Genomic DNA, 19,917 nt, shown 5'->3' with positions numbered 1-19,917 from the left:
AAAAAAAATGCACAGAAGGTCAACGTGCTTTACTAAGAATCTAATTTTCTCTTGCTACCAAAAATACATAACCTCAGATGACCACATCTAGTCACAGTTCTGTGTCCCAAAACACAAATGAACAACTTACAAAAGATTACCTGGACGAAAACACAATTTTATGCACCCACAGAAACAACAAAAGACAGCTTTTGTCAGCAGCAGCAGTAGCACAAAGCCGTTGCAGCAGTTTATTTTAAAATGAAAAAAAAAAAAAAAAAAAAAAAAAAGAGCTCAATTTCACCCAATTGATGAGCTGTGTTTGCTTGCCTGCAGCATGCCTCTGGTGTATTTTGGCAGGAATGGCAGATTTATGGTTGTTTTATGTTATTCTATGTCCTTAAGGCATGTCTTTCTTCAGCTGACAAGCGGCTTGAAGCAAGTGTGTGACATCTCTCAGTGTTTGTCAGCTTTGCTCACTGTATGATACATATCAGGTTCTCTGATTACGTCAGCTTGATCCTGATTTCTGATTTAAAGAAAAAAAAAAAAAAAAGAATCTCTTCACATTGGATACATTCCAGCATTAACTTTTGGCTCACTGATAATGGCAAAGTCTAAGTTTTAAGCTAGATCACGTATGAGTATTTTTGTAATTTTGACATTTATACAGTGTTAAAAGGTATGAGAACAATCCTACACAAAATCTGACGCTGTATGTGTGTGTGTGTGTGTGTGTGTGTGTGTGTGTGTGTACACCTACTATTTGCTTCTCCCCTGGGTTTCCGGAGCTGAAGGTGGTAGCGAGGGTGGAGGAGCAGGGCTCGCTGTACCACGGCACGTTGCCCGACTGCGTGGTGCTGCTGATGGACAGGGTGTAAATGCTGTTGGTGTAGCCGTCACAGTTACAGCTGTCCTGTTCCCTGCCGCCGTTACCCGAGGCCCACACGAAGATAGAGCCGAGCCCGCTGCGTCCCTTTGGTATAAAAACATACACAGTCGTAAGCCTCAGACAACAACAGAATAAGTTAGACTAACAAGAGCTGCCTGAAGTGTGAGAAATTGCCTCTGACAAAGACGTTTGTCTCGCCGCTTAAATGCCTTGTCACTTACGTGTTTTCTCCAGAAACACTGTACTGCTGTAGGCACAACTCTTATTAATACATCATAATGTCAGGCAACTTATTGCAGTTGAGCATCAGATAACAAACAGAGGAAATGTAATTACAGAATCTGCTCTGCTGAATATAATTTAGGGTCTGATAAATGACAACATAATGTCTAGAGGGAGGATTTACGCTCCAATCTCCTAAAATACACAGCGTATGAGACCTCACCCATTACGTCTTGTCTGTCAAACAATGCTAAAGATCTTGTTTTAGTGCGTTTGCATCGTCAACACGACATCTTGTTACCTGTGGCATTTAGATTTGATTTGAAAGTTTTGCTTATATGATGATGCACAGGTTGGTTTGGCCCCTTCCTACACCGCTGACCTTCTTTTTCAACATGCATACAATTATAGCCTGGAGTGAACTGACTGACCAGTTGTTGCTGACTGTCCCTGAGGCAAAGCAGGAGATACAGAGAAAGGGCAGTGGGTCATCTGCAGTCAGGGCAATGCTGCTCTGTGATAGCCTCTGGGCAGAAACAACCACAGTGTCCTTTTTTTCAAGTCTTAAAGTTATTATAGAGTTTAATCAGTTTTTCTAATGTTGTGTTTTTATAACGCTGTGTATTTCAACACTTCCTGGTAATTATTATCAGTTCACTGCTCACTTGTTCTGCCAGTTTCCCTCTGTATTTAGGTTTGCAGTTTATTTTACTGTCAGGACTGTACAGAGGATACGCCTGCATGGTTTGATTAAAAAGTCCTTTTGCAATAACTGTGGATTTCATTTTCCATGTTTTACTCTGTGCCTCTTTGCTCAGTGTCACTAAATCCAAAATGTCACCATATAACAGAGATTTTGTATAATTTTTTTTTTTCATTTCTGCAATTAGGTCACCTTAAGTCCTCTTACATCTGTACCTTTAAATTACAGCCTTCTGCAGTTCTATGACTGCGCAGGGTGACAATGCAATTATGACTATGATTTGATTAACTGTCTGGCTATAACAGAAAATAAAAATAGTCAGATATTGCTGTGTGTATAACAAAGGCTTTGATTAAAGGGGTTGTACTGTATGCAGCATTTATATTAATATTATATTCCAAACTCTCAACAGAACACACTTTGGATTAAAAAAAAAAAAAACAGCAACAAATCACACTATATATCCACAGACTGTATCATTCATTAAATAAAGCATAAAGCTCATTGTTTACACACACACACCTGTATTATGGTATCCTCAAGTTTTCTTCTTGAGATAAAAAACTCATAGCTGGTTGTTTCTTGTGTCTGTTCTTAACATGCTGCATCAGCCAATAGTTTCCATTATAGTTCTTGTAGTTTAGCTCTGTTTTTAGACAGAAAACAACCACAGTAAAAACACAAATACCACTGGTTTTCTGTACAGTTTGTGTTGTCAGTAACTGCACTGAAGATCTGTTTGGAAACATCCAAATTAAGTCAAATTTGTCAGAGTTTAGGCTGAACGGTGGATCAACAAACAGTGCTTCTAGCTTTTCTCACTTTGTAACTTTCTTTGACTCACTACTCCCTCTAGTGGTCACATAAATCTCCTGGACCGTCAGTATTAACAGATTCAGTTCACGGCCCAATCTCATGTCACCCCTTGTCCCTCCCCCTTACCCCTACCCCTTGGTCCTTGCATTTGACACTACCCCTTGAAACGGAGCTGCAAGGGTTAGGGGTTGAAATATTCCCCTATGAAATGAGACAACCCTGTGTAACCTGTTACGTTATCAGCAGTCATCGATGTCGCTATGAACAGATGTGACAACTTTGTTTCCTGAAGTATTCACCATGCCGTCAGCTGCTGTAACCGTCTCTGTTCCATTGGCTTTGGTCATCTTTTTGCAGCTATCAACTATAAACCGTAGAAATGTGATCAATAACACATTGAAACGTCATTACACGGTCGATCAAATGATTAAGTTGCTTACGAAGAAAATACGTACATTTGTGTGTTTCTTTCATCACATTACTTCACATCACTTATTTGCTGTCTTTACCTGCAACTTGCCAATGGTTCGAACAGAATTATGGGAAATTTCTCCTACCCCTCCATTCGTAGTGTGGTTCTGAAAAATCTCCGTTTTGAGGTCTATACAGTCCTCCGCCTTAGCCCTTCCCCTCCCCGTCTAATTGAGAATCGGGACAACACTACCCCTTCACGTGTACGCGCAAAACGGAGGGGTAGGGGTAAGGGGGAGGAGCCTAGGGGTGAATTGGGATTGGGCCCATTTCCCTACAATCCACAACATTGCATGACGTCAGACCTCTTCATTCTAAACACTCAGGTGATATTTTTAGGTCATTTTTACCTCTCAGCCAACTTCTGGCTGAAGGGGTCTTGTAATCGTATTGTCGTCTGTCTGTCTGTCCATTCAATGACATAATCGCATTATCTGTAGAATGCATTGACATATCTGCACCAAATTTATACTGTGAATGCATCTTAGCATGGAGCAGAAGCCTATTAAAAACAAGTGACCTTGACCTACTTTTTCAAGGTCCAATGGCCTTGTGCCTTGTGCAGTTATAATATCTGAGTACTTTCAAATACGAATATGTATGTAATAAGTTTTACACAAAGACAATCTAATCTAAATTTTAGGGCAGTAACTTTCAACAGAATCTTACACTATATTTGGCTGAGGGGGATTAAAAGTGCACAACGCGTTATGTTTAAATATTTGAGAGCAGGAACACTACATACAGCATCGCCTCTTCCATACAGGATTTGCTTGGCCCCACAAAATGATGCAATATGTGAAGACATCAGTCTGTATGAAATGCTTTCAGAATTTTGATTGTGCAAACTGACATGAAGCAAAAAACCGAAATGCTGGCAAGTTTAACACTGCTTCCTTCTTATAACACTGCAAAACAAACTATTAAGTGGTGTGTATCAAACTACAACTGTTAGTTAAAAAAAGTACATGGTTGACATGGTTGACAGTCGACTCCTGGAGTTTTTTTTTTTAACTGCCTACTGTTCCAGCTGTTGTTTCAGCTATGTTTCAGTATGGAGGCATATGAAAAATTCACACTGTAGAGGAAGTTCTGGTATATCATTCAGCACTACTCTTCTGTAAGGTACAATATACTGTAAGAGACTGATATTTGCATTAAATTACCCTGCGTCATCAAAAGAATGAATTTACATCTTAAATTAAACTATGTCCAAGAGAATTATTTTAATGTTTCTACTACCACTGGTTAATACCAAGTGGGTGGATAACATATTCCATTTGCAGCACGTTACAGAAACAGAAATACATATGGTAAAGAAACAGATAAAAGAAAGTACAGAGACCTCTCGAACATCCCACACAGAGTACATGAATAATGTAGTGGAGGAAGGCAAAGAAGAAATTAATAAGGTGAGGAAAAAACAGATGCATACCATGTGTTCGCTCCTTTCTCTCAGTCACCCACAAACACACAAGGCTAAACACACAAACACGCAAAAAAAATGTTTTGTCACATCACATTAGATGGCTGCAGGACTGTTTTGCTGCTCCTTTTGTTAAATATACTGTATGTACTTGCTTGTCTGTTCTACTCTTGGCTCTTCAGCCTGGTCTGTCACTTCATCAGTTCCAGTATTTCTGTTTTTGATACTGCAATTCTTGCCTGCCTATCATCGCCGTTTCAACAGTGTATTTTGGGACACAGTTAATCAGAGAAATTTCATGTTTCTGCTTGCAGAAATGGACCACGTTTTAACCCCACGGAGACTTTAGATGAGCATGCTCATTTAGAGCCGTGCTGTTTTTTCGGAAGGATTATCTGTTTAATTTCCTTGAGGGCTTCTACTGGAACGTCTCCATCTCATAAATGACCTCTTATTAGCAGGTGGGGTAAAAATGCTCTTACTGTGTGTTTATTGCCGCCTGAATCACACTGTATGTCACACTAGACTTGAAGCCGCAGCTAATACTCCTTAACATTGCAGCCCAATTTCTGACCTGACGCTGCCTTTGCTGCAGGTTATAGAGGCCAGACGATAACACTTCAATGCCAGGGGTTATCTTATTGCCAGAAGAACACACGCTGAACCAGAAAGGTCCTGTTGTGCTGCTGTCAGGCAATTTCCCCCTCACTAACGCACCATGATATGTGGAGCATTTCACATCTGGGATGTGATATATAAATCTTTTTTTCCCACAAGAAAATCTGCAGTTTCCTTCATTTATACGCCAATTACTGCAGTCTCTGAATCCAAATATTGTTCTGCATCAATGACTGCAGCTCCTTTTCTATTTTCCCTCCTCTCACATTTATCATTTTGTGTTCTGCTAATGTCTTTTGATGCAACATGCTGACACTTGAGAAAAATCCCATTGTTTAATATCTTAGTAAAGTCAACCCAAAGATGCTAACCTAAAGGCTGCAACCTCGACTTCTGCCTTTTCTTGTACAAATGTTCAGGTCACGAAATGCCAGATTCTGACACATGCTCATAGGGGGATGAGGCTGTTTTTGCTCTGACCGACCTTGGTGATTCCCTCGAGAAAAGCTTCCTTTGCCAGCTTGGCAGGGCCGTCCAGTGACTTGCCGTCATCTTCGGGGCCCCAGCTGGCACTATAAATGTGGATGTGCTGACGGTTGAGGCTAAGAGAGTGGGCCTCCACGACGTCCGTCACCTCTCCATCCAACATGCGAACTCCTGTAAACCAAACATGCAATGCAACACATGTTAGTTTCCCCAACTAGAAATGTAAAAAGCAGTGCAGAAAAGAGCGACAGATGGAAAGCAGAATGTGAACATTTGTATTGGGGCTTCAGATGGGAGGAGAGATGTCAGAAAGTGAGGGGAAAAAGCACAGCAAGAGAGTGGAGAAAGAGCTGTCAGAAAGAGAGACAGACAGACATTGGACAAGAACTATTCTATTTTATCTTCTGCCACAGAAAGTGAAAGAGAAACAGCAACTACAAAAAAAAAGAAAAAGAAAACAAAACACTTCACAGACTTTCAGTTTTAATGAGTAACAGCAAAGCATCGCCCACTGGTGCCGCTCCAATGGACACATGCTATTTTACCTTTACATGAATAAAAAACCAAGCTGGTTATTATAGCAAAGACAAAAAAAGTTGCCTGCATCCTATCAGTATAAAGACATACACAGAGTCATATAGGGTAAGTAAGCACATAGTTTCTACAGTCTTCAGCAGACTCATGTCCACAGGGTAGCACCAAATGTCACCTTTCATCATACCTGAACACAGCCCTGTCTGCACCTTTGAAGTGAGCAGCCTCAGATCAGTCGTCCCAACACTAATGGCTGTAGAGAGGCGTGAAATGACAGCCCCCTCCCTCAAATATGGCCAAATAAGGTCCATTACCGAAAGAGGACCTCAGAGGCAAAACTATGCCTGATAACATCCACATTAAAGTATCAATAATCTGTTTTAGACAACCTGCCAGGACCTACGGGCACCTGTGTGTGCCAATAGATCTGTAGCAGAGGGAGTAATTGCTCTGCAGGCGTGGGTATTCTGTGTAACAGGAGTTTGAATATTGAGTAGCCTGAAAGCACTTACCTGGGCTAAACATGTGACATAAAGAGCAATGTTTTTGCTCGCTGATCATTATGCGCAGACGGTATTGCAGCTGTAATGGTAATCACTGTCGTAACAATTCTCATCAACTTCCCGCGGCTTGACGACGCCTTATTAAGACGCCGCTGTGCGACTTCCCTGCAGCTTCTGGAAGTTAGAGGTAGCAGGTAGAGATGCAGCTATGTGTGTGTGTGTGTGTGTGTGTGTGTGTGTGTGTGTAGGCAGAGGGAAGGCAAGTCTCACAGGGAAGAAAACACATTGTGAGCCAAGTAGGGTCAATTACAGGTTTTTAACACTAATCGCTGATCATTTCTCAGTAAGAATTCCTATTTTTTACGAGTCTGCACAAACACGCCTGCTTGTGCCTCCATGTCCACATACACACTTTTTGGTATTGGGGAGCAAATCACAGCTGTTTATAAAACAATCTGTTGACCCCATGACGTGAACAGATTCACTACGGTGTAATTTATGAGAACAGGGCCAACGCGCCTCTCCGTTGGGAGATGAATGGTAATGAAGACAAAGAAGGAGAGTTATGAGTAACATCTGTGAATGGGAACACTCAAGGCTCCACAGGCTCCGCTGAGTCTTGTTGGCTGCCATCATGTCATTGACAGATTGTGTTGTGACAAAAGTTACGAAAAGCCTCTTTTTCACACTTTATCAAATGCAAACATTTCCAAGGGACCAAAAAACATAAGGAATAAATAAATAAATAAATAATCTCCTTTCAGACTTAATTTGTGATCTCACGTTGCAATCAAATGAGCCTCTCGAATAACTTTGCCTTTGAATTGATACCTGCATGTATTGACAGCTTTATTATCATTATTTAAGCAATGTTTCTTTTCAGACTAATGATTTACCCTGTGATTCAAATACATCTGTTATGATGTGAGCTCAGTTTCCTTGGCATCAGCGTTATACTAAATTAAGTTTGCTCTGTCACAAAGGACTGAACAAAACACTTTACATATTGAACTACTGTTTTTATCTAATTGGCAAAAGACAGATGGATAATTTAGTTAAAAGGCCAATTTCAACTATTACCTAACCCCATGATATTTGCTGCAGTGTGAGCTTAAATCAACATTATTTGCTAATCCCCTTCGTCCCCACAGACAGAAATCTTAAATCTATAATTTTCTCCACTGAGTCACAGTTCCCAGGCAGCATTTATTATCTCAGTAATACTTCTATCTTGCTAAAATTTTTCTTCACATCTTTATGTCAAGCGAAAATCAATGGCGATTTAAAAGGCAGCGGTCTTAATAAAGCTGTGAGCCACACATTTTCCAGTGAGAAACCTGAAGAGAATAGTCAAAAGTTATTTTTCTCAGTAGCAATGGATGAAGGACGAATCACACTGTTTTAGAATGAGGAGTCTGCTCAGAAAAAAAAGAAGAATGTGCTTTAAAAAGACTGGAGAGGTGGTTAAATGTGATTCAGGTTTCAGAATAAAGGTAACCTCAGCCTCAGCAGTGTTAGTGTAAAAAATAAATAAATAAACCAATATATATATTTTTTATTTCAATAAGTGTGAATATAGATATTATTATGCCATTTACATTTAATTTAACAACAACAAAACTGGCTTTCCTTTATTAGTATATCTAATTAAACACTTCTATAATGTCAGGGGGGCAATTCACTCACCTCCAATTTTAGCATTATAGGCAACCCCCACACCGCACACACCGTTGCTGGCTGCAGCTGCAACTTCTCCTGCACAGCGAGTTCCATGTCTGGAAGTGAAAGTGATAGAAGTGTGAAAGATGAAGAAAGGAGGAGCTGAAATGTGAAACGCAGAATGATTAAAAAGAAGCTATTCACGCATCAGGCAGAAACATCCCAATAACTCAACCAAACGCTGACAGTTTAAAAAGGCAGTTATTGTGTATAACCCGCTGAAGTAAAGGCTGCCAGAGATGTGCTTCTGAAAACAGTCTGCAGAAACACTAGTGGTTCTGTGAGGTTTTACTGTTTCGGTGATTTCACTTGACAGATTTCTTTTCGTCTTTGCTTTCCTCGCTGAATGAAGGGGCCAGGGCTCTGTCGGTGTTGTGTACTTCAGTTAGAGGTAGAGATACACAATTAATAGAATCACAGTCTCAGCTTGTGCAATTATAGAAACTCAAAAGGCTGCAATTTGAAGGTCTGCTGTTTGTGTCTGGTGTTTTTTGGATTCAGTGATAGACAATACCATGGAAACCGACAGAAAAATAAAAAGGTAAATTAAAGTTACTTTTTGAATGACTACTAGCTTACATTTTCACACATTTCAAAATGATGTTGATAACCTGCATGGTCACATAAATCAAAACTGCAATCACAAAAATGTCCCAGAACAATCACAATATGACTTTTTCACCAAATCGTGCAGCCTTGGTTAGAGTTGAACATTTGTGCAAAGTGACATCACAGTCCTGATTACAGAGATTATCTGTTTTTTCTCTAGTTACTAATTCTCTAAACTTTAAATGTGACTTAATGAGTTTCCTTTACTCTATACTAGAGCTGCACAATATATCATTTGAGCATCATCATCACAATGCACGTATGCACAACAGTCACATCGCAGGTGCTGCAAAAGAGGAGGCAAATGAACTCGACATGTTCTTATCCAATTTCAACCTGGCTACCTGACACACACTGCACGCAGCAATCCACCAATCACAATCGTTCTTAATCAGTTTGCTGAAGCAGACCACACCCCTGCACATGGAGTGAGTCGCTGGTAACAACATTGAAAAATCAGCAACGAACAAGAGAAAATCACAGAAAACAAAGAGTTTGTGACAAAAAGAAAAGCAACATCAGTTATTTGGATTTATTTCAGTTACAAGAAGGAAGATATGGAAACACGCGTTCTGCCACAAGAGGAAACAACTAATTTGTTTGACCATTTACGTCGCCACCACACAGCTATATCCTTTTGAGTAGTTTTTCATATCACAATATATATTGCAGGGTTAAAAAAAATTGCAATGTCAGTTTTTTTCAACATCGTGCAGCCCTACTCTATACTAACTAATCTAGTAAGTATTAATACTTATCTGAAACATTCATTCATTATCTGAACCCGCTTTATCCTCAAGAAGGTTCTGGGTTTGATTCCAACACCAGTCGATGGGGGTGGGACCTTTCTGTGTGGAGTTTGCATGTTCTCCTCATGTTTGTGTGGGTTCTCTCCGGGTACTCCGGCTTCCTCCCATCATCCAAAGACATGCACTGATAGGTTAACTGGCTAATCTAAATTGCCCATCGGTGGGATTGTGAGAGTGATTGGTTGTTTGTCTCTATATGTCAGCCCTGCAATGAACTGGTGACATGTCCAGGGTGTACCCCGCCTTCGCCCATAGGTAGCTGGGATAGGCTCCAGAGACCCCCATGACCCAGCTGAAAGATTTTAAAAAAAAAATGCATCTCTCTTATTATCATTTGTAGGCTTTTGTTTGAGTGAATGGTTCTTCTACATTGTATGAAAGCAAATAAAAAAATAATATATGTATCTGTGACTACAGTGAAGGAAAAAAGGATTTAACAATCCCCTTTCTGTTGAACACAGCCACATTGGTAAGCTGCTCCTTTCACAATTTCTGAGAGAAAATATTGGAAATCTTTCCTATGGTTGCACAGGCTACAGGATTGCAAGATCTTCAAATAAAAATGAGTGAAGTGAGACTAGGGAACAAACACAAAGACCTGTCTAAAACTAACTTTACCTTGGCAGTCAAAGGCCACAGGCCATCCACATTAGAAATGAGATGTTATCAATGCACATGAATAATTCACTCAGTCTCTCATTAATACCTTAAAACTGTCTTGAGTTTCAGAGAACAGGAAGATTCCCTATTGAGTACTGCCTGGATATCAAAAACGCCAACTCTTCACCACTGAATACTGCCCAGTTCCCCCAAACAACTAAAGATCAGATTCTTCAAAAGACAAGAAAAAGTCTGAAGTGAAACTTCTGTAGCTGTGTATCATTTGAGGCAAAAAGGTAATCATTCGTTAAATTTGTTCAATAGATTTCTGGCGTGACAGTGGATGTGATCAGGATGCAAATGGATGGAACTGAAAGAGCATTTGGCATTTAACACAGGTCATTAAGATCGTCTCCTGATTACAGTGCAGATATCTGATTACGAGGTGCACATTTTCACACCCTTTTCTGGGACGTGCTGTGTGAATGTTATCGGAACAAAGCTAATTACATCCACAGTATTGTTTTGGAAGAGCCAAAAATGACTTCCTCTTTGATCTCCCCACCTCCCCGATGATGAGGCAGAGGACAAAGTCGTTTCACAGGGTCAGAGCACGGCTGTGCCTCCGGCTGGGATCCTGATTAGACTCTGAGTAGAGCTGTGATATATTACCCACCTGCTAATTCTCAGATTTGTTCACTCTTAACAAATTTAAACCAGGGATTACTTTTGTTTTCTGTCTGATTCATTTTCCTCCCCCTTTTGTTCTATAGAACTCTTTGTTTACTATTTCAAAGAACAAGAAGGAAAGTGAAATAAACCCAGGTTGCAATAAAATGTAACTTCCTGACAAATCATTTATTACATGACCTGGGCTGTCAGCAACTACAAGCATTAAAGTGATTTTCAAACAAGCAATCAACTCTCCTGACAGGACTTATTTTTCACTGACAGATATGCCCTTACACAACGACCGTGGCACAACATATGGCGAGGTATAATACATCAGAAAAGCAATTAAAAGCATATCATTGGTATCAAGAGGTTAAAGCACTTTATATTACTACTAACTAGCTTATTTCATTTTGTATTAATGGCAGCAGCCAATGGTGACGTGACGACTCCCAATAGAGCGATTAAATGCACTCAGGGGTTAAACTGGGATCAGTTGTACAAGACCACTTCTTAGCAGCAATCGCAAGGGGACAGTAACGTAGCAGTTTATGCTCTAAGTATATTTCCAACTAATGCAATGATCTTATAAGAATGAGATAATCATTGCAATATACAAATCAGCTCATCTATTTGACTATTAAATAACCATCACGTATATGAAAAAGCTTGAGGCATGAGGCACAGGCTTAGTTAATTAGATTTTGCTTATGCTGATCTCTCTGCATTAGGAAATCTCTGTCTGCTAGTAAAGTAGTGAGAAGATCTTTAAGTAAGTTTCTATTGTTTAATCAAAGTATTAAAGGCCACAGACCTGCCCACTTATTACATTTTAGCTCACCACTGTGCCACTGACAACTGACTGACTGCCTCTACAAACTCGTCTACACATATCAATCATGTTTTTATGTGCTGAAGTGCGGCAGAGTGGGTGGTGAATGGTGACTGTCACTCACCCCCTCCTCTCAGCCCTCCTGTTAGTGACTGGCATGTAAACAATACATTTTTTTCCCCCGGGAAGAAAAGGATGAGTGAGATGATTTTATGTGCCGGTAGATGCCAAGTGGTAGTACTGTTTAATGATCAGATATGTGCTACGGACAGATCCTGCCCCATTTAACCTGCTGCATATATATTTTACTGCACCTTAACATAAAAGATAAAGCACAGACTTGAAGACATGGAGGACACGAAGTACCACTGTGTCATTTAACAGAGGTCAATGCTTCACTGTGTTAATGCTTTTGCAGGTTCAACTAAATGAGCTGCATTTTTTAAAATGACCATAAAATAAATGATAAATACAAGATTAGGTTTTGCACTTTGGTTCACTCTGAATTTTGTCACATTCAAAAGCAATTTATGAGTCACATTTCCTACTTTCTTGCTTCAGAACACTGGACTCTACAAACCTAATTTTAAATGGGGGCACGTTCTTCAGTTCACTTTAACACACAGGCCAGAGAGCCTGCAACCATGCACACTGGGCAGAAACAGAGAGTCAGCACTGTGGCCAGCCAGATGGCTTGGCTAAAAATATTACATGCTTCCACTGTGCAGACATTTTCTGTTGCATTGCACTGGAAATAGAACTTTAAGTGTGAATTGTCAGCAGCTTGTGTTCAAGTTATCCTTACTGATTCCCATAGGCCAATTTGTCCTCTGCATTTAACCTAAGCTAACTATTAGGAGGAGCCAGTGGAGAATTAGCCTAAAATACATGTTTTTAATCAACTGGGACACACGTGTACCTGGAGAAAACATGCACAAATGTGAGTACATCATGCAGTTACCCCACAGAAAAGCCCTGCAGTGCAAACCACTGAGCCACTGCAACACTGTGTTTAAACTTTAAATAAAAAGACCAACTACGATGTCAGACTACAGCTGGGAAACAATCTTTCTGTGCCTTGACAACCCACAGTTTAACTTGAAACACTGATGTGTGCTATTTTTAACATTTCATGAGCTACGTACATTTTTTTGTTTTAATGAGACATGTCATGAAACCTGATAATATGACATGAAGTCTGAAAAGCCTTCAACTGTAAATATCTCCACATGCATTGTTTCCTCCACAGTATTGTAAAAGGCCTTCATGCTCCAGACAGCACATATCTTTAAGCCAAGGAGCTGGGGCCACAGATGTGATGCCAGTCAGGGGATTCAATCTGGATGGGCAGACTGAACTGTGAGCCAGAGGCCTGGGAAGACATTTAGAGAGGGGCCATAAGCATCAAGATGCAGCTGCTTTGAATACTATCTGCATGTGCACATGCATGCCTGTGTGTTCGTGTGTGAGTGAGTGATTGGCCTGGATGGAATTCGGCTAAAACAGCCAGACAGCTTAATATATATCCAGGGAGGCTTAGATGTGCCAAAGCAGACAAAAGGGTTTATGACAAAGCCACAATTTTATGTGTCGAATGTCCATGAAATTAAACTATTTGACTTTACTGAATGCCTCCATTCTTTATCCTTTTACAAAAGATGGAAAAGAGTGACAGACACTTGATGACACAGTGAGGTCAGGCATGAGCGTGCTTTAAAACAGTAAGAAATTAAAATTTTATATGCAAGACATGGGAAAACATCAAAACAGTGTAGCCTCTTCTCTGAGAGAAAACAGTCACAGTAGATAAATCATTAGTATGCAAGCTTTGAGACAGTAAATGCTACAAGCTTTGACCAAAAAGAAAAGTTATCTAGAAAAGACCCAATGAAGCTCAAACACAGCTTTGATAAAAGGCTGTTGAACTACAGACACACTATTCACACAGTCAATGTGACCCCTCTTTATCTTATCAGAAGGAGCAAGGGGACAGGACGAGGTAATGCATTTATCTCTTTTTCTCAGGACCTCAGCTTCATATTTGGTCAAGACATTGTCTTGGCATTTTCTGGATGATGTAAACAATAGGTCTAACAAATATGCCTCTGAACTTGAAACTGTGAAACCACAGAATATAAAAAGTCATTGATTTTTTTCTTTGATTTAACTGTAAGGCACCTTGGATGTAACATAAGCATCGTGGGGAAGCTGTAAAGTATGATATTAAACTGAAATAGAGCAAAAAAAAGCAAAGCATTTGTCCACACAAACACAGAACTATTTTTCACACAGAAATAGAGGATATTTGTACTGGGACTTTTTGTTTATAGCTCCATCAGACCACACATACTCACGCTGTATTGTTTGCAGTGTATAGAGAACATATGAACCTGTTTAAATATGCATCAGTGTGTAACCAATGTCTAACCCATTGCTTGGCTAAACAGTGGAATCTGTCTCTTGACATTGCTTTGTTGGGTTCTATCTGTTTTTAGAAGGACTGAATAGGGTCTGTTATTTGGAGCTGCCAAAAGGATTAGGCTATTTTCTGCTCAGCTCAGCTGTGGCCTGAGGCAGGTCTGTTCAAATGGTTACACTGGTGTGTGAAGTGGAGATCTCTTTATTGTGTGGCCTACCAAAGACATGCTGCTGCCATTCTTGCAGAGATGATGATCAGAGTAGATTGTTTAAAATTCCAGATTCTGATGTTTCTGCTTTGAGAACCACATTCATTTTAGATTGCTTCTACTTACTTCTATACAACTAGAAGGGCACTCTGAAGTATTTCAATCAAACAGACTATCTTGAAATGTTAGACTCTAACAGTGCACTGCTCCACCCTTCCATCAAGTTTCAAGAAAATCAGTGCAGAAGCTTTGAGTAATCCCACTGATAAACAAACAAAGAGCAAAGGAAACATGTCATTGGTAAAAACCTGTCATCATGCAATCTTCATTCTATGTAACTTGAATGCACAAATGTGGGTGGTCTGTGTACCTCTATGAATAGAATATTTAATACTCTGCTGAAGGCAGCACTTGCAGCAGAGAGGAAATAAACTTTTTTTTAATGGGGCTGTTGTGCTTGAAATGACCATTCCCCAATGATAAGGTATCTGAAAAAGACATAAATGAAAACAATGAGATGGTCCACAGTAGCTCAGAGGGAGTTAGTGAAAACAATTTACTCAGTGTGCCAAACAATAAAGAACGTTACACTGATTTCAATTGTTCCAAAAGCAATGAAAGAAACTTAAGGGGAGGAAAGAAAACACTGCTTATTGTTATGAAGCATGTCTAAGGCCCTGTCCATATGAAGACAGTTTCGGTTGTATATGCAAAAGTTTCGTATCAGATAGGCCTTTCGTCCACACGAAACTGTCACTGAAACTGCAACTTTTTGAAACCAGGTCCCAGAGTGCATAAATTTGAAAATGCCTGTTTCGCATCTTCGTCTGTACAACCCAACCACACCTTTTCTTAAACGATGACGTCATAGCCCCACTTCTCTAACCTTTCACCCCAGAAGCAGGATGCCCCTTCACAACAACAACAACTACAATGGTGGACTACAGATTAGTGCTCGTCCAACAACTGCTATTGAGCTTATTGGAAATATTGAATCAAAATCTTTGGCTACTCTTTCATTACAATGAGCAACAAACAACATAGCTAACAATATTTACCACATGCTCTTGGATCTACCACGGAGAGGGGCAACCAGGAGGAAATATTGGATCCCACCTGGTAGAACCACGTAAGCTTTGCTCCACGCACATGCTCCATGTCTTCTCCGTTTTTTACAAGAGCATTACAACGCCGTGTACAGGCCTGGCATTTGTATTACATTATTTTCAGTGGTTTCGCGTAAGCGCAGATATTTCCTGAAATGACTCCATGTTTACGGAGCACTTTTTTGAAAATGACAAAGGAAAAGATCGGGTACGTAAAGACACAGTTTTGTGTGGACATGGCCTTAGCTGAACACAGTGTTGACATGGCGGCTTTAATGTCCTATTCAAGTCTACCTAGACAAGTGAGAAGGGGGATATTGAGTACCTCCAGGTGATCAGTAATACTTTGTAAAATTGGCTCTGACTTAGGACCACCACCCTCAATTGCCATGGGCTGAACCTTGCTGAAATAAGTCAAAACACCAGCTTTTACTACAGTGTCCTTTCCTTTGTCAAAACTAATAACAGTAAGAAAGCCGGCAGAATGGGGTGCAGGAGTGAGGTTCCTGCCAACATCACCTCTCTGCCTTGCTGCATGGAAATAAACAAACTGTCCCCTCCAGAATATAAACAAGACACGGGGAAGCAGAATTACATAATTCAGGTTTGACAAACGGTGGCGCGCTTTGTAAGCAATAATTGATAAGCTCAATGTAAACAGAGAAAGTCCTTTATCTGCAGCATATGGGGGCCAGAGTAAATATTTTTTGTGCACATTTCCCTACACTCACTCTGTTTTTATTGTTCTCTCTCCATTCCCACTGCCAAATGCCCATTAAGAGTCTGAGAAAACTTAAGTTAAACTGTCTGGTGTTGGACTCAATGATGACAAATGGAGTCTTATAATAATGCTTACACAACTTTCTCTGTTATTAAAGTATGTTGACTCTTCATTAAAGTAGATTTTGTATGTTTATTGGTTGGATGGAATATACTACTTACAATAGCGGAAAAAATGTCTGCTATTCAGACACAAAAAATACCACGCTGAAAGTTTGTCTCTTTCAAAACTTCTGTTCGTTCAACCTTTGAGAAATAATAATTTTTTTTTAATGTCAGAAACATACTTGACATGAGAGCAAGCGGTTGCTAGAGGAATACTGATTCTATTTGACGCTGTCATCTGAAGTGTGTCACCAGTAAAGTCATAGCAGTGCAGGAGGAACCTGCTGTGTAAAACACTGTAACAGAGGAGCTAAAGCAGACAACACAGGAGGAAGCCATCTATTTTGATTTCTTCTCTCCTTCAATCTGATTTGTCCTGTATCGCTCCTTTGACAGCACATGTTTATCACCTCTGCATGGCTGCAGACAATGCATGTGCTATACAGCATGTAAGGCCGGGCCGGATTTACAGAGCACCGGGATTGCTTTCATTTGCATCCTCATATTTAAATCAGATATGTTTTAAGCTGCCTCTCTGTCTTTATCTGACCCAATACACTGTGCCCTCATAAAGTATTTAACGCTATTTCCAATTTCTCTTTTTCTGAGGTTGCAGTTGTAATTTAAATTGGACTAGGATTTCTTTACTGTTGCTGAACTAAATGAAATACTCCACAGAGGCACAAGAATGTTTTTAAATAAACAGTTGGTGGTGAAGTTGGAGAAACATATCCCTGCAGAGTCAGTAAACTCACAGCCTGATTAACTATAAATCTGTCAAATCAGCAAAAATGACTTGATGAAGAATAGTGATCTATTAAGCAGAAATGCATTGAGAAATAGAGCAGCAGCATGTTGTATTCATCTTTTTACAGATCCCTTACCTATGCATATCTTTATAATTCACACACACAACGCATTAACTGACTAAAGAGGCTAGTGATACCATCAACTATAATTCTAACAGAAAATTAATTCAACCCCGTGCAAAGCATTTCTTAGTCTTTAATTACAGCTACTGGTTCCATTGCTGTTTTTTAGACTCTATAAGCTTCTTAAACATTTCTAGAAAATACATAAAATATCCTGTTGAAGCCCACTACTACTTTCCTCTTAAACAACTGCAGTGTTTTTCTCAGTTAACTAAATGCAGGGACTGCCTACCCAACTTTGACTAATGTCATCAGAAATTTAGATTTAAATGAATCTACAGGCATATGCTCTCCTCAGGAAACTGGTGTCGAAGCTTTCACCACATTCCCATCCAGTGTACTGCAGTTCTGCTGAAGATGCACTTCTATAGTTGGTGAAACAAACAGCCATTTGCCATTAAGGACAATGAAATCTGAGAGGGTGAGAGGCGCTTTCAAACACTTGTCGTGGTGTTTTCAATGCCATCACCCTGATTAGCCACTGCCTCTCTTGCTTCTTCCTTTTAGGCGTGAGTTTCAGGCATGTTAGTATTCTGGAGCTGATGGTGTAGGTTTCAACTGAAGGACACACAAGTCTGTGCTGCATGCCAATCATTTTTTTTAATAAAGGCTGTCACTATGCAGTCTTATCGTGCTGGAGTGTGCATCTCAATTAATAGACCCCCGTGACAAGGTCCCTTCAGGAGGTAATAGCACAGGAGAGTTACTGGGACAGAAAAAGCCTTGCATGCTTGAGGCAGAGGGTGTGGTAAAGAGGTTGATTTGTCATGTTTGATTACATAAATATGTATGTACTAAGAGAAAAACACACGTTGGATACTCTATATACAGTCATGGAAAATATTATAGACCACCCTTGTTTTCTTCAGTTTCTTGTTCATTTTAATGCCTGGTACAACTAAAGGTACATTTGTTTGGACAAATATAATGATATCAACAAAAATAGCTCATCGGCTAAACTTTACTTAGGGGGTCAAATGAGTGGCCATTTTTGTCAAAAAAAAAAAAAAAGTTGTCATAAATGCATAGAACTGTGTTGAAATAATGCTAATCCATTTGTGCACAGACTACTGATATTATTTGACAGTGGAAGCTCTATTTTCAGAAATATTGGATTTGGAATAGCACGTGTGTGTGAAAACTTTTGCTGGTGGACGGACGTGACAGTGGACGGACGTGACATTACCCATGATGATCTGATCAGTACCAGTACTTTATTAGGAGTAAACTTATAGACTCACTATTGCTAATTCTCCTCTTATTCATAAATGTTAGTATTGTGGATCTAAAACAATAACAGCTGACACAAAAACACAAAATGTGTCAGTGGACGGATGTGACCCCATGTGATCCCATCATACTGATGCTCGGCAGCCATGTCACCGTTTACACTAATGATCCCTGTGCAAAAACTAGGATCAGAATTGTTTATTGTATAGTTTATCAGCATACTAAAGAGTGGATAACAATATAGAATTGTTATTTCTTTATAAAAATGCTTATTATTAGAAAACTGTTGATTTAAAAAGTGATGTGTGACATTCTTCATGTATGTATTGGCGTAACATAAGCAGGATGGATCAGCACCATACTCCATATTGAACCTGGAAAAATAAAACATGTGATATGTAGTCTATAATCTTGTAACAAAAACTGGTGAATCTAAAAGAACAGAATATTTGTTTTTCAGGTAAATTCAGTTAAAATATAACTTGGCCATTTGTGACATGAAAATATAGCATTAATTGTGATGAAATTGGACATTTTTGAGCTGAAAACATAGTTCATATGACCATCAACATGTTGAACAGAACTGAAATCCTGTACATTTGCAGAACTTGCATTTACCAACACAAAGTTCCTTTGGGGATTCACTTAGATTGATTTCTTATGCACAAAGACAAAAATAAGACCTCTAAGCAAATTTTAGCCGTCATAAGAGTTTAATTTAAGAGCTGATACCTTCCATGGTTTTCTTGATAATAACCAAAATCACTTCAGTTCTTACATCAATAGCTATGGCATTGTAATGACAAAAACAGTGCTTTTAGGCATTCCATGTTTTCTTTCCTGTCTGTTTTAGTCACATGATACACACAGGAGTTAGTACTTGATTGCATAACCATTGTTTTTGAGGAGTTTTGATGGTCTAATAATTGTTTCAACCATTGTACATATATTTGAAAGGGAAACTATTCTATTGTCAAAATAGAAAAGCACGGTGTTTCCCTGTCAAGTAAAAATAAATAAGTCAATCTATGTAAGTTATAGACAAAGCCCAACATGTTGATAATAATTTATCCTTTCACCCAGCCAGGATTCTAAACATAAAGAGTTACCAGCCCTAAGTTACTGACTTCAAATAATTAATAGTTTGATTAATTGATTTAGAAATCTCTGCAAGTTACAAAACACTGTGGTGCCAGAGATTATTCTGTGTAATTCAGGGACAAGGTTCTTTTTAAAACAACAAACA

General features: G+C 39.4%; 1 protein-coding gene across 2 annotated transcripts in view; it reads right to left on the bottom strand.

Annotated features, from left to right (window-relative positions):
• The window catches only part of furinb (furin (paired basic amino acid cleaving enzyme) b), an 85,322-nt gene that overhangs the window by 10,569 nt on the left and 54,836 nt on the right, over window positions 1-19,917 (bottom strand). For both annotated transcript variants that reach the window (XM_030135885.1, XM_030135886.1), the window contains exons 7-9: window positions 8,337-8,425; window positions 5,612-5,784; window positions 743-955 (exon numbers count right to left, since the gene is read on the bottom strand). In XM_030135885.1, the coding sequence (XP_029991745.1) occupies window positions 743-955; window positions 5,612-5,784; window positions 8,337-8,425 (475 nt within the window). The remainder of the gene's footprint in view (window positions 1-742; window positions 956-5,611; window positions 5,785-8,336; window positions 8,426-19,917) is intronic.

Source organism: Sphaeramia orbicularis, chromosome 6, assembly GCF_902148855.1.
Source record: "Sphaeramia orbicularis chromosome 6, fSphaOr1.1, whole genome shotgun sequence".
Taxonomy (NCBI): Eukaryota; Metazoa; Chordata; class Actinopteri; order Kurtiformes; family Apogonidae; genus Sphaeramia; species Sphaeramia orbicularis.
This window is presented reverse-complemented; position numbering and strand designations above follow the sequence as displayed.